Source organism: Vulpes lagopus, chromosome 6 (assembly GCF_018345385.1).
Source record: "Vulpes lagopus strain Blue_001 chromosome 6, ASM1834538v1, whole genome shotgun sequence".
Classification (NCBI taxonomy): Eukaryota; Metazoa; Chordata; class Mammalia; order Carnivora; family Canidae; genus Vulpes; species Vulpes lagopus.
The window spans coordinates 32,707,737-32,731,129 of record NC_054829.1 but is presented as its reverse complement, the minus strand read 5'-3'; the positions used below and the strand labels follow the sequence as shown (position 1 = coordinate 32,731,129).

At 32.0% G+C, this 23,393-nt stretch overlaps 1 protein-coding gene across 13 annotated transcripts in view; it reads left to right on the top strand.

Moving 5' to 3' along the window:
* Positions 1–23,393, top strand: part of GPHN (gephyrin) — a 627,564-nt gene that overhangs the window by 149,548 nt on the left and 454,623 nt on the right. For all 13 annotated transcript variants that reach the window (XM_041759177.1, XM_041759184.1, XM_041759182.1 and 10 more), the window contains one exon: positions 7,044–7,122. In XM_041759177.1, the coding sequence (XP_041615111.1) occupies positions 7,044–7,122 (79 nt within the window). The remainder of the gene's footprint in view (positions 1–7,043; positions 7,123–23,393) is intronic.

Genomic DNA, 23,393 nt, shown 5'->3' with positions numbered 1-23,393 from the left:
TAGTAGCTCTTTGTGCTTAGTTTACAATTTTTCCTAGAAGAATTCAAGAACTTTGCTTTTAGCAGGTAGAAAACTGTAGAAATTAGGTATGGAAGGAAATACAAAGTAGTATCTGAGGACAGATAGTTGGTTATAGTAAAACGTGTTTTAAAATGAATCTGTTTATGCATGAATCAGGTGAACACTGTAAAGTAGTGTCGTCAATGGCGAGATACGGAGCCAGATGTGGAGGTATTTGATCTGTGGGATCACAGAGATGCTATCGAGACTAGGCAGAGAGCAGAATAGAAATAGGCATTCCTCTTAAGTAACAAGAAACTGTCTCAGTCAGAAATCCAATAGAGAGAAATAGTGGTTGGTAATAGTTTGGCTGCAGAGGTCAAAGTGAGCAGACACTGTTCTCATTGCTTATCAGGGGTAAGTTGAGGCAACATAAAAGGCAACATAAGTGGATCACACCAACAGAAGCAAAAGGATGTTCTCACTGCTCTTTTAGGTTTATTTGTTTGAAACAGTGTGGTGGTAGGATTTCAAGTTTTATAAGAAAAAATATGGCCATAATCATCCTATATTGTCTGCATGAAAAATATTACATAATTAAAATCAGATAATTAACACATTTCCATATATAAATATTGGGTGTTGGGAGCTCTAGTTTAAAGCAAATCTTTGAGTATATAGATGATACTACCAAACAGGGTGATTATATATGCCTTTTACTTTATTGGCACATATAAATCTAACAGTAAGAATGTCTGCACTTGGAATAACTTATGCTTCAGATTCACATCAATAAAATAAAAGAATAAAACATGAAAAAAATGAATCTGTTTAAAATGACAACTAGAATTTGGTGTTATAAAATATGGACCAGAATCTTAATATTCATACAGAATTGCAAGAAATACTGAGTAGCCAAAAATACCTTGAAAAAGAAAAACAAAATTGAGGGACTCACAGTTCCCCATTTAATAGCTTGCTACAAAGCTATAATAATCAAAACTGTGTGATCGTAGCATAAGAGTACATATATGATCTATCGAATAAAAATTGAATCTAGAAATAAGCCCATATGTAAATAGGTAATTGATTTTTTAGAAGAGTGTCAAGATCATTCAGTGGGGAAATTTTGAACTACCTCTTCAACAAATGATGCTGGGACAATTTAATAACACATGTAAAATAATGAAGTCAGACTTTCACCCTCACGTCATGTACAAATATTAGCTCAGAATGGATAAAAGACATATACAGAGTTAAAACTATAAAATTCTTACAAGAGGGCATGGGGAAATTTCTCATGACCTTGGATTTGATAATGGTTTCTTAGATGTGACACCAAAAGAAAAAATAGACAAAATTTATCAAAATTAAAAACTTTTGTACATTAGAGGATGCTATCAAGAGGACACAATGACAACCACAGAATTAGACAAAATACTTGAAAATCATATGTCTGTGAAGGGCCTAGTATCCAGAATATATAAATGTGTCTTATAGCTTGGCAACAGGAATATCAACAACCCAATTAAAAAGTGTGCAAAGGACTTCCAAAGAAGATAAATGGTCAACAGGATATGGAAAGATACTCAATATCATTTGTCGTTAGGAAAATGTAATCAAAACCACAATGGGATAATACTTCACACCCCACTGTTATGACTAAATTAACAAGAAAATAACCACTATGGATTTTGGGAAATGGAGCCCTCTTATATTGCTGGTAGAATGTTAAATAGTGTAACTGCTTTGAAAAACAATTTTGCAGTTCCTCAAAAAATTAAACTCGGAATTCCCATATGATCCACCAATTATCTTTCTTGGTGTCTACTCCAAAGAATTGAAAACAGGGACTCAACAAATACTTGTACACACATGCTCATTGCACTATTCACAATAACCAAAAGGTAGAAACAGCCCCAATGGCCAACCAAGGATGCACGAATAGACAAAAATCAGACATACATGCAATGGAGTATTATTTAGCCATACGAGGAATGAAGTACTGAAAGATGCTAGAACATGGATGAATCTTGACAACATTATGCTAAGTGAAAGAATTCAGACACAAAAATTACATGTTGTATGCTTGCCTTTGAATGAAATACCCAGACTAATCCACAGAGATAGAAAGCAGATTGATTGTTGCCAGGGATTAGGGGAAGGGAGGAATGGGGACTTGCTGCTTAATGGGTAGCAGGTTTTCTCTTGGGATGATGAAAATGTTTTGGAAATAATGGTAGTGGTCACACAACATTGTGAATGTACTAAATGTCACTTAACTGTACTTCAAAATGGCTAATTCTGATAAATATAAAAAAAAATTAAAAATAATAAGATGAACTTTGTATTATGTGAATTTCATTTAAAAACAAAAAAATATAGAGATTTATCTTGAAAAATATGACTAAAATTATGGAATCAGTCTAATTTTTCTTATGTCAGCTATTGTGTGTGTGTGTGTGTGTGTATATATATATATTTAGAATAAAACAAGTAATGTGTTCAATTTTTTTTGGTGACGTTTTAAAATCCTATCATATTGACCTTTTTCAACTAAACATTTAACTTTCACACTGTGATCATAGAAGGGGACATTTTTAAGGAAAATATGTAATGTTTCTAAGAACAAGGTCTTAACTTTTGATATTCAAATATGTATTTTTTGAAAACACTTATATCAGTATCTTTATCTTTTTCTATTATTGTGAACTATTGTTTTATTTGTCCACTCTAACTTTGAATAAATTATTTGGAATTTCTAGATTGTATAAATTTACATTTTATTTTAATTACCAGTTGTTTTCACAGGACCATTTCTTTGAGACTTTATTTCACTAGGTATTTTGAAACTACAGAATGAATGAGTTTTAGATTGGATCTGTTTTTACTGTTACCCTAGGAATTTTCAAATGGTGCTGACTCTTGCTGACCATAGGCAAAATGTGATCTCATTTATAAAATAATGATGAGTGGAACTAATACTGTTTTGAGGTGTGTATATATGTATGTGTGTTTCAGCTTCTATAGAAATTTCTTTAGTAAGATTTTTGCAAATATAATTTTAAAGCAGTCTAATATATAAACAAATAAAAATGGAGCTCGTTAGCTGAAAGGGGAAAGGAATATCATTGCTCTGAGACACCTCCATAGAATCCATGAGATTTGAAGCACAGTTAACTAACTTCTAAACTAGAAGATCCATAATGTTTCATTCTACTTTAAAAACTGTGATTCTTTAATGATGCTTTGAGTTGGAATTAACTGTCTCATAGTGAATTTTAGTTGTATAACTTTTATGTGTTTTGAAGTTACAGAAATATAGAATTCAGAATATATGAGTGATTGATGAGAACTATGGTCTGTATAGTATAGTGGTTAAAAGTATCACCTCTGGAGTTACAGCATCTAGATTTTCCCAGCTTCAATTTATTAGCTGTAGGATCCATCACAAGATGCTTAATCTCCCCATGCTTCAGAATCTTCACCTGTAAAATGGTGACACAGATAGGCTTATCACAGCATGATAAAGAATATTGAGTTAATAAATATGAAATGCTTAAGATACAATGAATTTCAATTATTATCTTGATTATAGATCCAAACGATGAACATTTACCGGAAAAAATGCATGTAATTGAATAGGAACTTGGGTAAAAAGTTCTGTTTACAAATATTTCTGATATTTCTTTGTATCCTTCCAAGTTAATTATATCAATATAAAACAGACTGAAGTAAAGTGTATAATGTTCATGTTAATACCATAAAGTTTGACTACAGGTTTCTATTGTAATTTCTCCCATTTTATCTGATTTTTGTGATGACATATTGATGACTTTTCATTAGTCAGTAGAATGAAGAGCATAGTGGTTCCTGTAGTCATCATATACTGGAGGGTAAAAAACAGTAAAATATGGTGACCCAAACTGACTGATTTTAATGTGTTTACACACAAAAAATTATGTTTACTTCCTTCCTAAAAAGTACCATATTCTTATTTATAATTCAAAAACAAAATTTGTTGTTTTGGTGGAAGAAAACTTTAAATATAGTAAATATTGTTAGGCAGCTAAAATTTTAGAATTTTTATTAGGAAACTTCTTGATTTCTTGCTTTGTTTTTAACTTAAAATTTGGATGGGACATGAATTTTGAAAAGTGCCTCTTTAGCAGAACTCATTTCACAGATAGCTGACTAGCAAGCCTTTAAAGGAGCAAAGGTTTAGTCTATTTTAATTAAGCCTGCAAAACTTTCAGACTCTTGAAGTTTATAACTAAGCTCTCATATTTGCCAAATTGGGTGAGAAACTTTGGAGAACAAATTTTATGATATATTATAGCTTCGATTTTAGTTCAGCAGAGCAGGAAACTAACTTCCCTTACAGTGTGCCAACATTTTTTTTTCCCTTTTAGTCCTACTCAGGAGATGCTGTAATAAAGAGCATTTGTATTAAAATTATGAAAAGCAGGAAGCTAGTTTTAAATCAACAGGTTGAGATAAGTGTCTGCTAAATATGGAATGAAAACTATATATTATATAATCAAAATTATTCCACTCATTGCAAAGAAATAAAAAGTGAGGAATATCTTTTGGAAATTAATAAAAATGAATCCCAACTTTTTTCAACTTCAGTGTTTTTAAAGCATCATTGTTTATATGAATTATCGTTTATTTCATAGAGAGATCCACATTTGTAATTTTGAGGGACTCTATAAAAAAGGAATATAAAATCTAAATAAAATATTAGGTACTGGATCTTTGGAAGGAATAAGGTGAATGTCATATTCTTCTTGCTCCATATGTAGGTTATAAATGACTCTTTAAGATACATAGAATAAAATTGTTAAATTGAGGACACCTAGGTGGCTCAGCGGTTGCGTTTCTGCCCCAGGTGTGATCCTGGGGTCCTGGGATTGAGTCCCACATTGGGCTCCCTGCATGGGGCCTGCTTCTGCCTCTGCCTGTGTATTCTGCCTCTCTCTCTGTGTCTCTCATGAATAAATAAATAAAATCTTTTAAAAAAAATTGTTAAATTGAAATAGAAAATAATCACTTAATATTTATACTAACAAATACAAAGTACTATATAAGAGTACTTTACTATATAAAGTACCATATATATTATTTTGCCTTTAATTTTGGGATGGATATTTTATCAAGGTTAGACTTTTAGATTTCCAGTTTCCTTCAGCATATTGATCAAAGTTTTCCATTGTCTTCTGGATTTCATAGTTTATGTTGAATACTTAGCTGTAAGTTTTACTTATTTTCCTTTGAAGATGATGTGTCCTTTTTCTCTTCTTGGCTGCTTTTAAGATATTCTTATCATCTTTTATTTTCAGCAGTTTGGCTGGTGGGGTCATTTTATTTTACTTTTTCCGGTGTGGTGTTGGTTATATTCCTGAGTCAGGGAAGTAGTATATTGAATCAATTTTGGAATATTCTCACCTGTTTTTCTGAAAATACTGCTTTTGCCCCATTCTCTTCTCAACTACAGTTACATTGGGCTGTTTGATTCCTATATGTTTCTTTTGCTCTGTTCTTTTCACATACTTTTTTCCCCTCTTTACTTCAGTTTGGGATATTTTCTGCTGATCTCTTCACAAATCCTGTGGTTTTTTTTTTTTTTGTTGAGTCAGCTATAAAACTAACCCACTGGTATCTCAATTTCAGATACTGTATTTTTCAATTCTAAAGTTACTATTTGATTCTTTTTCATAGATTTTAATTCTTTGCTGAAATTTTCCTTTTGTCTACTGTGAACATTTTTCTGTACCTTCAACTTATATTAAATAAGTTTTTTGAAAGTTTAAGTTTTCTTAAACTCCTTGTGTTCTATTTCTGTATCATCTGTGCGTCAGCATCCGTCTATCTATCTATCTATCTATCTATCTATCTATGTATCTATTTGTAAAATAGAAAATTTTTTCTCTTGATAATTGGTCATATTTGGGGTTCTTCTCCATACTTTGTAATTTTTGTTGTACACCAAATACTATTTATTATAGGATCATAGAAATTGATATAGAGGTTATTGTTAAGTGCCAGTCACTTTAACTGAACTTCAAATTGAACTGGGTAGTTAGAGTGAAAGCTTTAGATATATTTAGTCTATTTCTGGTCATAAATGTCTTTAAGGATAAAACTGTTGTGTTGCAGATATTTCTGATGTGACTTTTTACTTACATACTCTGAAATTGTGGGAATTTTTACTATATCTTTCGAGTTCTGCCCCCTTTTACTCCTTCCTTGCTTTTGGTAGAGAGTAAATACTTTTTTTTTTTTTTAGGGGAGATCTGCTTAAATTCTACACTGAAAGTGGCAAGCTCCACCTATTATTGTGTGACTTTGACTACTAATCACCCTCCTATTTGCCCTCTGGCCCATTTTTTTCTTACTCATTCCAAATTTTCTTTTGCTTCCCAGCCCTCAGCAAATCTTCCAGCAGAAAATGGGTTTTCATAGGATTTCTTAGGGTTCCATAGAATTTCAGTCTGTCATGCCAGTCTATTAACCATCAAGAACTATGCTGGTTTCTCTTTTTCCCTAGTAGTGTCCCTCTTTCTGACACTTAGCTCATAAGTGGCAAGTCCTCCTGGAAATGAAAACAATAGGAAGCTCAGCTTACCTTAGGGGTATTATTTTTCTCCTACTTTATCCTTATTATCTCACATTGTTGTCTAATATCTTTAAAAATATAATTGGTGTGACAGTTTACCTTTTTTTTCCCTAGTCGTGGAAGCAGTGACTTGCCACTATGCGTTCATAATTTTGTCTTATAAAAGTAAGAACAAAATTTAGATCTAAGTGTTTAGTCTTTTATATGTTGTATTTACCTAAAGTTTGTATGCTTGGATTATTGGCTTGTTACCGAATATTAATATTTGTTGCTTAAACTATGCCCAGAAATTGATTAGCATTGATGTTTGGAAAAATCATATCCAGAGAGCTGGCTTTAATTTAAAATTACATTTGTCAGTAGTAATTGAAATAAAATATAAACAAAAATTAATTCTCTTTTCCTCTCCACCTTTCCTGTTTAGTGAGTGATAGTTGCTTCAGGAATCTTGCAGAAGATCGCAGTGGGATAAATCTCAAAGATCTCGTACAAGATCCTTCTTTGTGAGTATTTGGTTTTCAGTTCTAAGTTAATTTAAAACTTTATAGTTAGTTTGACTTTTTTCAAAAGAGTTATAATTGAGAACTACTTTAATGTTGAGTTTTTCTTTTCTAACAATTTGTTACATATAGTAAACACATCCAACAGTTTCAGTAGAAGTGAAGGTATAGAATAGTTCCTTTTTAGAAAAAGAAGAGATAATTAGAAGAAGAGAGAACACTGATTAATGATCGACTTGCAAGGAGTCTTTACTAATGGTTGATGGTATCTTGCCAATGTGGCAATAGATACTGGTAGGAAAGATGAGTTATTCATTTGCTGGGAAAGGTGTGATTGAATTTGCTCACATAAATTTTAAGCTTTTCTGATAATACTTATTTATAAGTATAATTACAAATATAAAATTATAACATATTAGAATATTTATAATATATTTATAATATTTTACATTAGAAGCACTATAAAGAAAATTTTTTAAAGAGTTTTTTAGGTTTCACGTTTTAATTTTCTTACTAATGTAGCTTTCTATTTATATTTTATGAGTTAATGTTTTATAATTTTATGTTTGCTGTAAATTATGCATCCTATATTCTACATGAACATACCCTCCTGGTAAGAACACTTTTTATGTAAAACAAAAACAAAAACAGAACAAAACAAGTTAAGCCTTGGGCAGCAGAGAAAAGAAAATTGAGTTCTGGCAGATGCTTCCTTTAATGATATATATAATGCATTCAGTAAAATATAAAAGGAAATCCACCTTTCACATCACATGTAATCTACACTCCAACAGGTTTTACTAGTAATTTATTGAGTATTTTGTGAGGAATAAAACACAAGCATGTGTTGAATCTGAGGGATATTGATTCTTTAATGATTTTCCAGTCATTTAAAAAAATAGTCACAAGATACAGAATCTTGAAAATGACCAAATCTTAAAAGTTTTAATGAATTTAGAATTTGAATTTAGAAATGAACTTCAAAACTCAACTCTCAGTTTTTTTGTTAATCTAGTTCTCTTTTCCTCACTCAAAAGGAACGTCAATATTCCTTCTCCATGATCTTTATCTCACTGAAAATTGAAGTTGTCCTTTCAGTCCTATAAATATTTAATTAAGAATATAACTATTCTTTGTTGTTATAAATATTCCCAGTAAATTATAGTTAAATAACATTTATTTGCATGAAGAATTCTATTTTCCTTATAGATATGAGAGGAAGTTTTATAATTGTTTTTGAAAGATCTCATCCATTTGGATGTTAACAAAAGTTATTCCATTATTGTATTATTTGTAAGGTATATTTTTGGTCACAATAGTATTATTTATGTGTGTAATGTAGTCTTGGTGGAAAATATGTGCTCGTATAGATTTTAATGATATAAAAGCTATGGAGAATTATAGTTGAATATTGATTATAACAATCAGTTATAGTGTTTTCAGAGAATTTGGTATGTCTTCCGAGAATGTAGAATAATACTCATCTTGCAACCTAGCATTTAATTTTAAATTTAATCTTAGTATTCTAAGAGAAATTTTTGTGAGATCACTACTGCATTGGTTAGACAAAATAATTCTGAGTCTCTGTTTTAAAATAGCAGATATCTTAATTTAGCATTATTCTCTTGGCATTAGTCTTGACTGTAAGAATTTAGCGAGAATTCATTTTTGCTTTGCTACTTGGAAAGAGCTTTTTTAATTAAGAATTGTACAAAATGTACTATTAATGACTCTAATTCATATTTTAGTGATATATTTCTTCCTTAAAATTCTTTAAGGAAGGAAATGCCTAGTGTGGAAAAATAATGTATTTTTTTCAGTTGTTATTGTAAAAAATAGTTTATTCTAACTTATTATTCTATAGCAATATTCACTTAGTATATATTTCATGGATATGGATTTTTTTTTCCTAAAGCCATAAATCTCTCTTCTGTCCCAAACTCCTAACAAAAAATCTTTACTATTTGTTCATTGATTCATGTATACTACATGGTTCTATATGGAGTTGAATTTTTTATATTGCAACAATGAGTTGAAAATATGTCAGAAATAATGTTTTTCAGTAAATATCCTACTTAAAAAAAAAAATCACTGGCATTTGATGAATACTCCAGACTCCTGAACTGCTGATGCTAAAAGGAGTTGATGTGTAAAGAAAAATTAAGTATTACAATCACTAAGGCTGTTCAAAAGGGAGACAGTAAAGAGAAAAGAAAAAAATAAGCTGAAGAGAAGCCAGGCTATCTGTTCAATATTGACACTGGGAGCAATATATATAGTATGTTATAGTTGGATAAATCAGTATGTATGGAATTTCTGTGGCCAAAATAATAAAATAAAACTAAATCAAATGTAGTATATGCATGTGTGTATGTATGCATGTATCTATAAATGAATGAATGTAGTTTTAAGGAATTATTGCCTCAGGAGAATGAACAGTAAGAACAAAAAGGGACTAATTAATTCTTTTAAATCTGTGTCAGGCTAAGAGAATAATGTGATGGGCCCTTTGTCATTTATCTAGACTGTGTATACCATACTCCCCAAGACTTTACTTCCATTGTGTAGTAAAACTAATTATTGGGCTTGATGGAACTGCGTGACCTATGTTACAAGAACATGATGAAGGGATGCCATGAAAGAAAAAGATAAGAAAGTTGTGAATCCCTAAGAAAGACTTTCTGGCCTTACTACTAATTTTTGATCTGTTTTAATAATGAGAGCAGAATGTGACTTGTGGGAAAATTGAAGTAAAAGGGATACTTGAGAAGCTCTCTTCTTTGGTAATTATTCTGAGAATAATTTTTTCTATCACAGTTCTGCAAGTGTTAAGTGGTAAGACCAAGTAGAGGACCTTGACGTTCATTTCTTGCTGGATTTGTTTGAATTAGTAATTTGCATGTATGTTGCATTTTAAAGTGAACAATTTTATCTGTTCTAATAGCTCATCTTATATTTATGATTATAAGTATTTTAAGATTGATTTCCTCTACTGTGTGTATAATCTGTTGTATTGTGTTGTAAGACCTTTTGTTTTACTTGTGGTCTCTCAATGGCACATTGAAAAGCATTCTCTTTTTTTTTTTTTTTTTTGAAAAGCATTCTCAATTTTAACTTTCTGTTTCACCGTATTAGAAACACATCCAATGTGATATATACTTTTCATACATACAGGTAGTTTTTCTTAGTATGATATAATTAATTTTTGTTCTCTTTAAGAGATGCATACTATTTAAGTTATAAAAAATCATTTATGCTGCTGCTTGTTATCTCTGCTAGAGAGATGACTTATTATATGCAAATTAAATACTGTATATAAAATTCTTTAAGTTATATTTAGTTGTGTTCTTTGTAGAAGTAATTCTTTATGGAGGTAATTCTCAAAAATACTTTTAAATCCCTATTGACTGTTTGCTGAAGATGAAAGATAAAACATATTACCATATGTATTCTTTAGATTTCCTATTACGTATAAACTATTTAACACAATTATTGAACTCAGAAACATTTATAGAAATTATTAAAGCTGTTTAAAAATCAAAAGAAGAAAAATAACTTAAGAGTGAAAAAGGCTAACAGAATTGAACACCTGTTTGTTCATTGTGTTGATGCTTATCATTGTGGTATCGGCAGATGTGTCTTGTTTAATTTGCAAAAGCGCTTAAAAATTTAGGATCATCATAGATATGTGCTACATAAATCAAGTTATAGGAAGAATTGTTTAATTCATACTAGAATTGGACATCTCTTGACACTAGAAATATAATTTATTATGCAGGATACTAGTAATTTTCTTTATCATCAAATAGGGAAAGTCTATATTCTTTGAAAATTTTGCACAACATGACAATGTCAGTCTTTTTTTCTCCTTTATGCTATTCAGAGTATATTTTCAAATTATTTCAGTGACATCAAGGTTTTGAAAAGATATTAACAATTTATAATCTTGTGATTTATAAAAAAGGATGATTCAGTGAAATAGACCTTAATTCTGAATCCTGGGTAAATTATATTATGGATCAAGAAATACGTTTTCTTGTCAGTGTTCTTGGTATTTCTTTTAATTGTCATAAAATAAAAATAGCATAAAATTTACCATCTCAACCGATTTTAAGTGTATAGTTCAGTAATGTTAAGTATATACACACTGTTATACAATCAGTTCCTTAAAATTTTTCATCTTACAGAACTGCAACTCTATACCCATTAAACAGTAACTCCCCATCCCTTCTCCAGCCTTTGGCAACTACTGTGTACTTTCTGTTTCTATGATTTTGACTATTGTAGAAATCTCACATAAGTAGAATTTTACAGTATTTGTCTTTTGTGACTAGTTTGTTTCATTTAGCATAATAGTCCGACGGGAATTCTCCCATGTTGTAGTGTCTGTAAGAATTTGCTTTTTAAAGCTGAATAATATTCCACTGGATATGTGTACACCACATTTTATCTATTCATCCATCAGTGGACACGGAATTGCTTCCAACTTTTGTCTATTATGAATAATACCGCTGTAAACATGGTTGTGCAAATATCTCTTTGAGACCCTGCTTTCAATTCTTTTTGTTGTATACCCAGGAGCAGAATTGCTGTATCATATGATAATTCTGTTTTTTATTTTGAAGAACTGCCATATTGTTTTTTCCATAGTGACTGCACCATTTTATATTTCCACTAACAGTGCACAAGGGTTTCATCTTCTCTACTTCCTTATCAATACTCATTATTTTCTATTTGTGGTTTTTGTTATTGTTGTTGATAGTACCATTCTAATGGTGAGGTGATTTGTTCTTGGTATTTTTCATTGAACTTCAGTTCTTTACATTTATTTTGTCTTTTTAGTGAAGTCAATACAACTCATCTAGAGAATAATGAAAAATGTCTGATTATTCTTAACTTTGGTATATTGTGCAGTAAACTGTATAAAACTGTTTCTAATTTCCTTTCATTATCATTATGAAGATTATGAATTGTAAATATGTTTGTAGTAATTTTGTAATAATAGCATTTTAATCAATTTGTTTCCCTTGTATTACTTGCCTGTATTACTACAGTTCTTGTTATACCTCATCTGTAAATAATTACTTTTCTAGTTAGATAATGCTACATTGGAAATGCAGCATAGTAATTTAAAAAAGAGCAATGTGCTAGTTGAAATGTATTTTGATATTACAGATGATTGGTGCTTAATAAGAGCATTTCATAGATAAAACTGAAAATAGTTGCATCTGATTGTAAATTCCTTAGAGATGAAAATTTCATTTACCTGAATGCACTTCTTTATAAATCTTACCACTTTTGGTGGAAACTTCTTTTCGTGGTTCCAAAACATAGCCATATCCCCTTGAATATACTTGACTTTCCACTACAATCTGATTGAGTGCTATTTTGGTTCTTTGGATCATGGCATTAAATGTGAAGGGAAGGCAGGATTGCCGTCTGGAAAGTAATCATATCTAAATATAGCCTGTACTTATCTGCTGGTGTTAAGACAGGTTGCTATGGTGAATTGAATTTCTTAAAAATGCCAGTCAGCAGAGGATAAACAGTGGATTTTGAAGTGGTTATTTTCCATGGAGCTGTACATTCTCATACTGCATGTTCAGGTAAATGAATTTAGTTAATGTTTTTTATGGTCTATTTATTAAATTTCAGTTTTAGAGTATCTTTGAGACCCTTAATGTTATTAAACAAAATACAAGGATTTTTATCTTGTTATCTTTTGTTTCTCTGAAGATAAATTCATTTGATGTGAAAATGCATTTTTTTAATGGCAGCTATTTAAACATTATTGATCATTCATTTTGCTCTACTTCCAATAGTTTTGCTATATCTAAGACAGCTACCAAAATTTTCTTTGTAATATTGTCTTTCAGTGTAAGTTATTATCATTTTTTTTTAAATTTAGTAATCTCATTTTCTGCTAGAATCCAGCCTACTTTTTTTTTTTTTTTAATCTTTATTTATTTATGATAGTCACAGAGAGAGAGAGAGAGGCAGAGACATAGGCAGAGGGAGAAGCAGGCTCCATGCACTGGGAGCCCGATGTGGGATTCGATCCCGGGTCTCCAGGATCGCGCCCTGGGCCAAAGGCAGGCGCCAAACCGCTGCACCACCCAGGGATCCCAGTTATTATCATTTTTAATCAGGTTCTTTTTTGGATTATATGTTTATTAGTCTGTAAATTACACATTGGGACAATATAGCTTAATCTAGGCTTATAGTATAATATTATAGTACTATGTTCTATGTCAGAACTGTAAATCCAAAGACTGGATTTTATTGCTTTTAGAAGACTTATCCTCATTTCTGTCATTCCATAGCTTTCTGAGATGTATGTTTAATTTTCTGTGGGTTAATTCATTTTAGAATTTATTAATCAAAAAGCAATACTAAGTGCTTGTATTAAGTTCTTCAGAATTAGGTTTAATAGACATTATTCTTGTAGTCAAAGGCCATGTGATTGAAGATGGACAATATCTGAGTTGGTCACCTGATGCATATAGATGACCAGTACAGTATTCGAATTTTCTTTTAAGATTTCATATATTTATTTATTCACTTACTTTTAGAGAGTGAGATAGTCTGCAGAAGGAGGGGCAGAAGGAGAGGGAGAAAATCTCAAGCAGACTCTGCACTGAGCATGGAGCCCAATATGGTTCTCTGTCTTACAACCCTGAGATCATGACTTGAGCCAGAATCAAGGGTCAGATACTGAACAAACTGAGCCACTCTGGTGCCTCCAGTATTAGAATTTTTAAATGAAATAAATGTACCATTTTATTTAGTGGATTCTTTTTTTTCCCACTGTACACAAACCTAAGTCAAACTAGCTTATAAAGCAAAATTGAAAAAAAATAATAAAATAAAATAAAAGCAAAATTGGATTTGACTGGTGTACTTCTCATGGAATCAGGAAGGCTTAAAAGTCTCAAAGAATAGATTTAGGGAGTTTATGCAACTGAGTTTGTTTCTCACCCTTTGCCATTATCTCTTGGTTTTTCTTGGCTTTAGTCTCACTTATGGCAGTTAGGCTTTCTCTATGAAACCAGGAAGATAGATGCTAACTTACTTTAATTTCCTTTCTTCCAGCTTCATGATCTCTCTTCACTTCTAGTTCTGAAATGTAAAATCCCATGGAGGAGTTCTAATTTTGTTAATCTGGTTAATTTGGTCATATGACATTAGCCAGTCACTGTGGCAGTTTATCTTGGTTGATCACTCTTTGGACAGATACCTGTGGCCAGAATGGTAGGATACTCTATTTAAATGAGAGAGAAGGTAGCCTCAGAAAAAGAGTGGTTAAACTAAGAAAGGTCTACTGTATTGATTTTTAATTGTTAATTTTAAAAAAAGATTTTATTTACTTATTCATGAGAGACACAGAGAGAGAGAGAGAGGCAGAGACACAGACAGAGGGAGAAGGAGGCCCCATGCAGGGAGCCCAAGTGGGACTCGATCCCGGGTCTTCAGGATCACACCCTGGGCCAAAGACTGGCACTAAACTGCTAAGCCACCCGGGCTGCCCTTTAGTTGTTAATTTAAAGAAGAATATATACATTGTCAAAAAATGTTAATTCTTTAAAATAGATCATTTTGCTTGCCTTCACAAAATAGCTCTATTAGATCTTGGTAGTATATCTGTATTAATTTTAAAGGGCATAGTTCACTTAATTGATGATAGTTATTACCTAATTGCTGATATTATTAACTGTTTATGTAATAATATACATGCCTAAATGTGAAATGACTCAGATGAATTTGTTACTTTAGTTACAACTAGCTAGACAGCAGGTGGAATAGTAACAGGTTGTTTCTGTTTTTCCATACTTCTTTCTTAAAAAGAAGAATTTCACCACTATAAATCAAATGGAAAGAGTCAAAGATTCTCATTTACCATTCCATTATAATACCTTAACTGTGGAATATCATTATAATCATTATGGGGGCATATAAAAGTTTAATGGTAACACTGATGAAGTATTTCAAGGATAGGTGATTTTTGAAATGAAGCTTTTGTTTAAAAAGAAAAAAAGGTAGGGGGCTGCCTGGGTAGCTCAGTCAGTTAAATGTCTTTCTTTGGCTTTGGCTCAGGTCATGATCCCAGCCTGGCTCTCTGCACAGTGGGAAGGCTGCTTCTCCCTCTCCCTCTGCCTGCTGCTCTGCCTCCTGTGCTCACTATCTTTCATTCTCTGTCAAATGAGTCAATAAAATCTTAAAAAAAAAAAAAAAAAAAAGGAAAGAAGGAAGGGAGGTAAGGACGCAGGAAGGGACTAAAGGACTGAGGCGGGGAGCAAGGAATGTTGGAAGAAGGGGGGCAGAGAGAGAGAGAGAAAGGGGAAAGTTTGATTATGAGAAAGAATGGAAACTCTATGAGTGTGTTAATGCTTTTTAGAAATGCAGTTTGGCTGCAATGATTGAGAGTCTAGAAGCTTAAAACTGATGATTAAAACAAAGTTTAGATAACCATGTATTTAATTTATCCAGAACATATCACATATCTGATATTAATGGTCAGAGTGAACAAATGGATAATGTCATTCTCTACTTGTATTAGTTTTATATTACAGTGTAACAGAATTACCACAAACTTACTGACTTAAAGAAAACACACCTTTATTATCTCAAATTACCATGAGTTGGGATTTTGAGCATAGTTTAACTGGATCCTCTGCTCTGTGTTTCCTGGGATTGCAATCTAGGTGTTGATTGGGTTGCATTTTCATTTGGAAGCTTGACTGAGGCAGAATTGCTCCAAACTAATTCAGGTTGTTGGCAGAATTCATATCCTTGTGTGTATGATTGAATGCTGTGCTTTTTGCTGGATATTGGCTATTTTCCATCCATAGTTCCCATCATCTTTGCCATATAATGTTGTCTACTCGTGGGAGTGATATACTTTCACCTTTGCTATATTCTTTTGGTTAGAAGCAAGTCACAGGTTCCACTCACACTCAAGGGGAAGGGATTACAAAAAAAGTGTGAACACAAGGAGATAGGACCATTGGAGATCCCCTTGGGGTCTGTTTGCTACACTGCTTTTAGAATTTTCTTTCCTACATGGAGTCATACTTCTGTCAGTGTAGACATGTGAAAATTAAAGCTCCTCTGAGTTGTGATTTATCTCAGCTCATAAAACTGTATAAGTGATGGGCCACCTGACAACTAAACATTGTGCTCTTTACACTTCCAGTCTTAGTCTTGACTTTAATTTTGTTATCACTTTTTTAATTTTATTTTTTCTGTTTTATTGAGATTTAGATGACATATAGCATTGTGTAATTTTAAGGTTATATAGCACAATGCCTTGTCTTGACATTTGATTTTAATTTATGTCCTAAATTTGTCAAAAATAGGACGACTACATCTTGGCACTGACATTAAAATATCTGGAAATATTTTTTTCTGTATGGTCTGTGGGTGTATGATTTTTGATCATTTAATTGTTCTGCCACAGTAACGTTTTATCTAATATCTGTCTGTCTCTTTTTCTTCTCAATTTTTGTTTGGAGGAGAAGGAACAGGATTTTTGTTTCACTTGGTTTTGGTTTTTGTTAGTATCTGAAGAGTGAGACTATAGAGACTAAAAAATGAGACTGAGAATGAGATTTAACACTTATAAAGAAATGGTCTCAATGGAATAATGGCTTTTGAATCCACTATATGTATGAACTCTTCTATGGGTTTCTCAGTGGAAGATTTCTGGCTGTGGAATGGCAAGACAATCAAGTAGGCAGGTAAACAAGTTTGCTATTAAAAAGTCTGCATAAGTATGCTTTCCTAATAAGCTTCCTAAGAAACACCTGCTTGTGACTCAGCCCAAATGAGGAAGAAAATGGCAAAAGGAAAGGTAGGAGATACTAGTTGTTTCTTTTAGAGACATTTTGAGAGTTAAAAAAATTATAAAATACTATTCTTTGAGAAATTACAGAGAATGAAATTACCCCTACCTAACTGGGAAAATCTCCCTAATACTAGACTTTTGGGCAGCAATTTCAAGGAGACCAGCCCTTGCTGCTATTTCTTTCTGTTACTACCTAAACAGCATAGTAAATTGTAATTACTCTAATATTGTTTTGCGCTCTGAGAGAAATTAAATGAAAGTTAAGTTTTACTTAATTTATAGAAATGAATTTAGTGTAGGAAATGCATTTAGAGAGGGAAGGTTGATTGAGCTGGTGTTTTATTCTTCATGTTACTCTTTATGATCTCCTATGTGCTCCTCCTGTGTGTTCCTCCTGTGTGTTATCCAAACACTGATATTGTAGCTTTTACACTATATTACCATTGTCTGTGTGTTGTCTATATTTTTCAAAGGACTATAACCTTTCAAGGGCAGACACTCTGTTCCTATTTAATGTTATATCAATACTACCCACCATAGAGTTTTAATAAAGAGTAGGCCCACCAGAAATCTTCTTTAAGTAGACGAATAGAGGAAATAATATGTGAGTGATTTAGTGACTAAATGAAGGACTGAGCAATGGATTGAGTAAGAGTAATAGATTCAGTGTATAGGAAATTTACATTGGCAAAACCTGCATTTTTCCCACTCTTCAGGCAGTTCTGATTCTGACATTCAGGCCTTTGTTCATATTCAGTATATGTGCTACCAAAGCAAGCACCTTTGTTCATATTCAGTACAAAAATTTACTCTCTAGTGACCTGATGGCTATATTTAAATTTTGATCAACACTGGTTCCCTCTAAGCCTCAGCATCTTTGTCAGTGCATATGAGACAATGAGACCTAACTCCAGGAGCAAAAGGAAGTGATGACCTTACTAATCCCCATGGTTTTGATTTTCAGCACTTGATGCTCAGAATACTGAGAACAGATATAGCCAAGAAACAATTCCATTTTTTTTTTCTGATGAAAGTAAGGAAGATCCCTGGAATTGTTTTCAAATTGAATGTATTTCTGAACACTTTAGTTTGACAAAAACTTTCATAGCATAATTTTGGTAGAGGAAAAAATATTTTGAGTAATTCAGTCCTACATTAACATATTTCTTAAAAGACATTAATTTAAAAAGTAAGCTAAGAAGGTGCTAGTTTTATTTTCTCCTCATAAAGTTCTATTTTTTTCTCCTCTTTTTCTATAAATAACTAAGAACAGTTTAATGGAATTCCACTTTCTCTTTTTGCTGCCAGGATAACTGTAAAAGCTTGGGAAAGTATCAGATATTGCTAAAAAGATGTAGCCCAAAACTCAGTTGTGCATCCTGGTGTAAAGCATATTATATTTCCAAAAGTCTAAAATTAGATAACTTATTTTATATATATTATTTATAACTTTTTAATTTAGTTATTTCATTGGTTTATTTAGATCAGTGACTTAGTCAAGATAATTGTATTTGAGAAAGCCACCCAGAATAAGCTGTAGTTTGAGTGTGATAGCAAGAACTGGACACAGTGTTTTAGATTTGACCAGGCTGTCACTGAGGACATTGAGACTGGGTGAAATCATGTTTGTTTTAATTCCTCTAATTCTTTGTGAATATACTTTCACTTTTTTTGAGGGGGGGGGCAGGGTAGGTAGGGAGCCTAATTAGATACGTGACTTCCCTTCCTTGGGACCTTTTTCTATTGTAAACAGCTTTTCCTTTACTAAAGATGCGAATCACATACCATAAAATTCACGCATTTAAATGATAACTTAAGTGGTTTTTAGTATATTCTCAGAGTTGTGCAATCACTATCACTATCAAATTTTTAGAATATTTTCATCTCCTCAAAAACCACTCCCTCCCTTTCCTAGACAACCATTAATCTACTCATTGTCTCTGTATAGTTGTCTCTTTTGGATATTTTGCATGAATGAACAAATATGTCCTTTTGTGACTGATTTCTTTCACCAAGCATAGTATTTTTAAAGTTCACTCATCTTAAAACATATATCAGTACTTCATTATTTTTATTGCTGAGAATATTCCTTTGATGAATATATCATATTTTATTTATCCATTTATCAGTTAATATGCTTTGGGATTTTCCCTACTTTTTGTTGTTATGAATAATACTGTTATAAACATTCATGAAAAGTTTTGTATGGAATTATGTTTTCTTTGATATATAGCAAGGAATGAAATTGCTAGTTCATATGGTAACTTCATGTTAAACATCTTAAGGAAATACCAAAATATTTTCTGAGGTAGTTGATTCCCCTTTATTCCATAATTTTTTTAAAGTGGCAAATTACTCATAAAATTTTCCATCTTAATAATTTGTAGGTATATAATTCAAAAATACTAAGTAAGCACATTCATGTTGCTGTATAGTTAATATATCGTCTGTCTGCAGAATATTTTCATCTTTTCCAAATGAAACTGTACTTATTAACACTAACTCCCATGCTGTGCCTCCCTCCAGTTCTCGGGAATTGCTGTTGGGAGCCAGTATTCTATTTTCTGTCTTAATGAATTTGACTACTCCAGAAACCTCATATAAGTAGAATCATACAGTATTTGTTCTTTTGTGACTGGCCTGTTTCACTTAGCATAATGTCTTCAGAGTTCATTCATGCCAAAATTTTCTTTCTTTTTAGGTTGAATTACATTCCTTTGAATGCATATCCATATTTGTTGATCCACCTATTAACGGACACTTGGGGTACTTCCACATTTTAATTATTATGAATAATGCTACTATTGATGTAGTTTTGGAATATAGGTGAAGTTTGGTGGGGTGAGGTCTGGAGCCTCAAGAAAACGGTGGTTTTATTAGAGCAGTGGAACAGGACCTGTGGGCAGAAAGAACTGCTGCCCCAGGGTTGTGAGGGGTGGCTGATTATATACTTGGGAGCTGGGGAAGGTAGGAGTTTTTCAAAAGAATTTTTTGTATGATAAAGTGGACCTACAAGATAATTGGAGGCCTTGCCATTGTCAAGTTAAGGTTGTTTTTCCCTCTAGTAAAGCATTAACATTAAGATATTTGGGAGTTTCCTGTAGGAACATTACACACTTTGCCTGCTTCAAGTATCTGTCAATGGCTGCAGGTTCTAAGGACATTTAATTGTATCTACATTTCCTTCTGGAAGCTAAGTTATTGATAAGAATACTTTTTTTTCTTGTAAATCACTAAGACTTTTTTGTAAACTGAGGAAGAATCATATATATAGGACTCTAATCTCTATAAGTTAACTATTTATTTTTCCTTCCCCTTAGCTTTAGGGCAGCCAGGTGCCTGAGCAATGTCACACATTGACATTGGGGGGAGGGGGTAGGGTCATTTGTAGGGTGTCATCTTGTGCTTTGTCCTCAGCTAACCTCTGCTCCATCATCACTATGAACTTTGGTGTGCAAATATCTCTTCAAGATTCTGCTTTTAATTCTTTTGGCTATATAACCAGAATTGAAAATAGATGATTTGGTACTTCTGCTTTTAATTTTTTGAGGAACTGCTATACTGTTTGCCAGAATGGCTGTATCATTTAAAATTTACACAAATAGTGTATGAGGGTTCCAATTTCTCCACATTCTCTCCACGCTTGTTTTCCTTTTTAAAAATTGTTGCCATCTTAATGGATGTGAGATGTGATTTGCATTACCCTAATGATTCATAATGTTGAACACCTTTTCTTGTGCTTCTTGGTCATTTGTATATCTTCTTTGGAGAAAGGTCTGTTCAAGTTCTTTGCCCATTTTTAAATTGGGTTGTTTGTTTCTTTGTTGTTGAGTTTTTAAATGTTTTCTCTATATTCTGGATATTAATCCCTTATTTGATATATGATTTTGCAAGTATTTTCTTCCATTCTGTGGGTTGCCTTTAAGTTCCATTGACATCATCTTTTGATGCAGATTTCTAAAAAATTTTAATGAAGTCCGATTTGTCCTTTTTTTTTCTTTTGTTGCCTATATCGTTGGGGTCATATCCAAAAAATCATTGACAAATCCAATGTCATGAAGCTTTTGCCTTATGTATTCTTATAAGAATTTTATAGTTTTAGGTCTTACTATTTATTTAGGCCTTTGATCCATTTCTTACTAATATTTGTGTAAGATGTAAGGTAAGGACCCAGCTCATTATTTTGCATGTGGACATTCAGTTTTCCAATAGTATAACATTTTAATTCCTTTAACAATTTTAACTATTTTAAAAAATATTTTCTTAGTGGTTATCTAGAGTTGACATAAAATAGCTTATTAGATTCCACTTCATATTTATGATAACAGTTTCAATGAGATAGGAAAATATTCCCATGTAGTTCTATTTCATCCCTTCTACATTTATTACACGTATTTCCTCTATATTTGTTTTACCATCCCGACAATATAGGTGTCCTTTGAACAACATGAGGGTTAGTGGTACCAAAATCCTGTGCAGTCAAAAATTTACTTAGACTCCCCCAAAACTTTATTCATAGCCTACTGTTGACCAGAAGCCTTACTGATAGCCTAAATACGTATTTTGTATGCTATATGTATTACATATCATATTCTTACAATAAAGTAAGCTAGGAAAAAGGAAATAAATGTTAAGAAAGTTGTAAAGAAGAGAAAATATGGGGATTCCTGGGTGGCTCAGCGGTTTAGCACCTGCCTTTGGCCTAGGACATGATCCTGAAGTCCTGGAATCGAGTCCTGCATCAGGCTCCCTGCATGGAGCCTGCCTCTCCCTCTGCTTGTGTCTCTGCCTCTCTCTCTCTGTGACTCTCATGAATAAATAAATAAAATCTTTTTTTTTTTATAAGAGAAAATACATTTACAGTACTATAGTATAAAAAAACCTGCTTACAAGTGGACCTGTGGTTCAAACATATATTGTTATTTTATTAGTTTATATAATTTTATGTCTTTTCAAGAAACTAAGAGAAGAAAGTATGTGTGCGGTATTATAGTACTTATTATATTAATATTCTTATTTACCATCTAGTGTCATTTTCTAACTCAGTACAGCTTTCTTCTTCCCAAGCCTTTTGTGCTGTTTTGTCAATTATATTTTGTTTCTACGTGTTAATGTGCAACAGTATAGTTCTATGTATACTTTTTTATGCAATTGTTTTTTAAGTCAATTAAGAAAAAAGGAAAAATATGCAGTTACGTTATTTTATAATTGCCTACTTTAATAACCTTTGCTGTTCGTATGTTGTGTGTGTGTATGTATGTGTGTGTGTGTGTGTATGTGTATTTTGGTTACTATGTGATGTCATTTGCTTTCAGCTTTGAAAGATTTTTAGTATTTCTTCTGAGGGGATTCAGCTGGAAATAAATTCTGGCATTTTTCCTTATTTGTGAATGTTTTTATTTTCCCTTCATGAAAAAAAAATTATTTCACTGGGCCGAGGTTTTGTTGACAGGTTGTTTTTTCTTTCTGTAGTCTGAATATATGATCCATCTTTACTGTGTTCTAGCCTTCATTATTTCTGATGAGAAGCCAATGAAACTCCCTGGAGTTCCATTGTATGTGATGACTCATTTTTCTCTAATTGCTTTCAATTAGAGATTTCACATTAGTGTGATGTGTCCAAGTGTGGATTTTATGTTTATCTTAAGTTTGGTTGAGGTTCTTAGATGTATAGACTAATGTTTTACATCAAATTTTGAAAGTTTTAACCATTTTTTTCTTGTAATATTTTTCTGCTCCTTTCATTTTTTTCTCTTTCTGATATTCCCATTACACACGTTGGTGCTTTTCAGTTGTGTCCCATATTTCCCTGAGCCCCTGTTCATTTTTTTCTTCATTTTTTCTTTTCTGTTCTTTGGTTTACATAATGTCCATTGCTCTATCTCCACATTCATCAATTCCTTCTTTTGGCAGTTGATATTTAATGTTGTATTCCTCTAGTGAAATTTCATGTCAGTTTTATGCCTTTCAGATCCAGAACTTTAATTTGGTTCATATCTTATAATTTCTTTCTCTTTATTCTTTATTTGATGAGAGTATCATCACACCTCCCTTAACTTTTATTTTTTCCCAGTTTTATTGATATACAATCAACATATAAAAATGTATTAGTTTAAGGTGTACAGTATAATGATTTGATATAGGTATATATTGCCAAATGATTACTACAGTAAGTTTAGTTAATAGCCATCACCTCATATAGTTACAGTTTTCTTGAAAAAAGAATTCAAAATCTATTCTTTCTTAGCAGCATTTAAATATGCAGAACAGTATTGTTAACTATAAGTATCATGCTATACATTATATCCTAGGCATTTATTTCTCTTATGGTATAAGTTTCTTATTACTTTTATTTACTTATTTATTTAAAAGATTTTATTTATTTTTTAATGAGAGACACAGAGAGAGGCAGAGGGAGAAGCAGACTCTC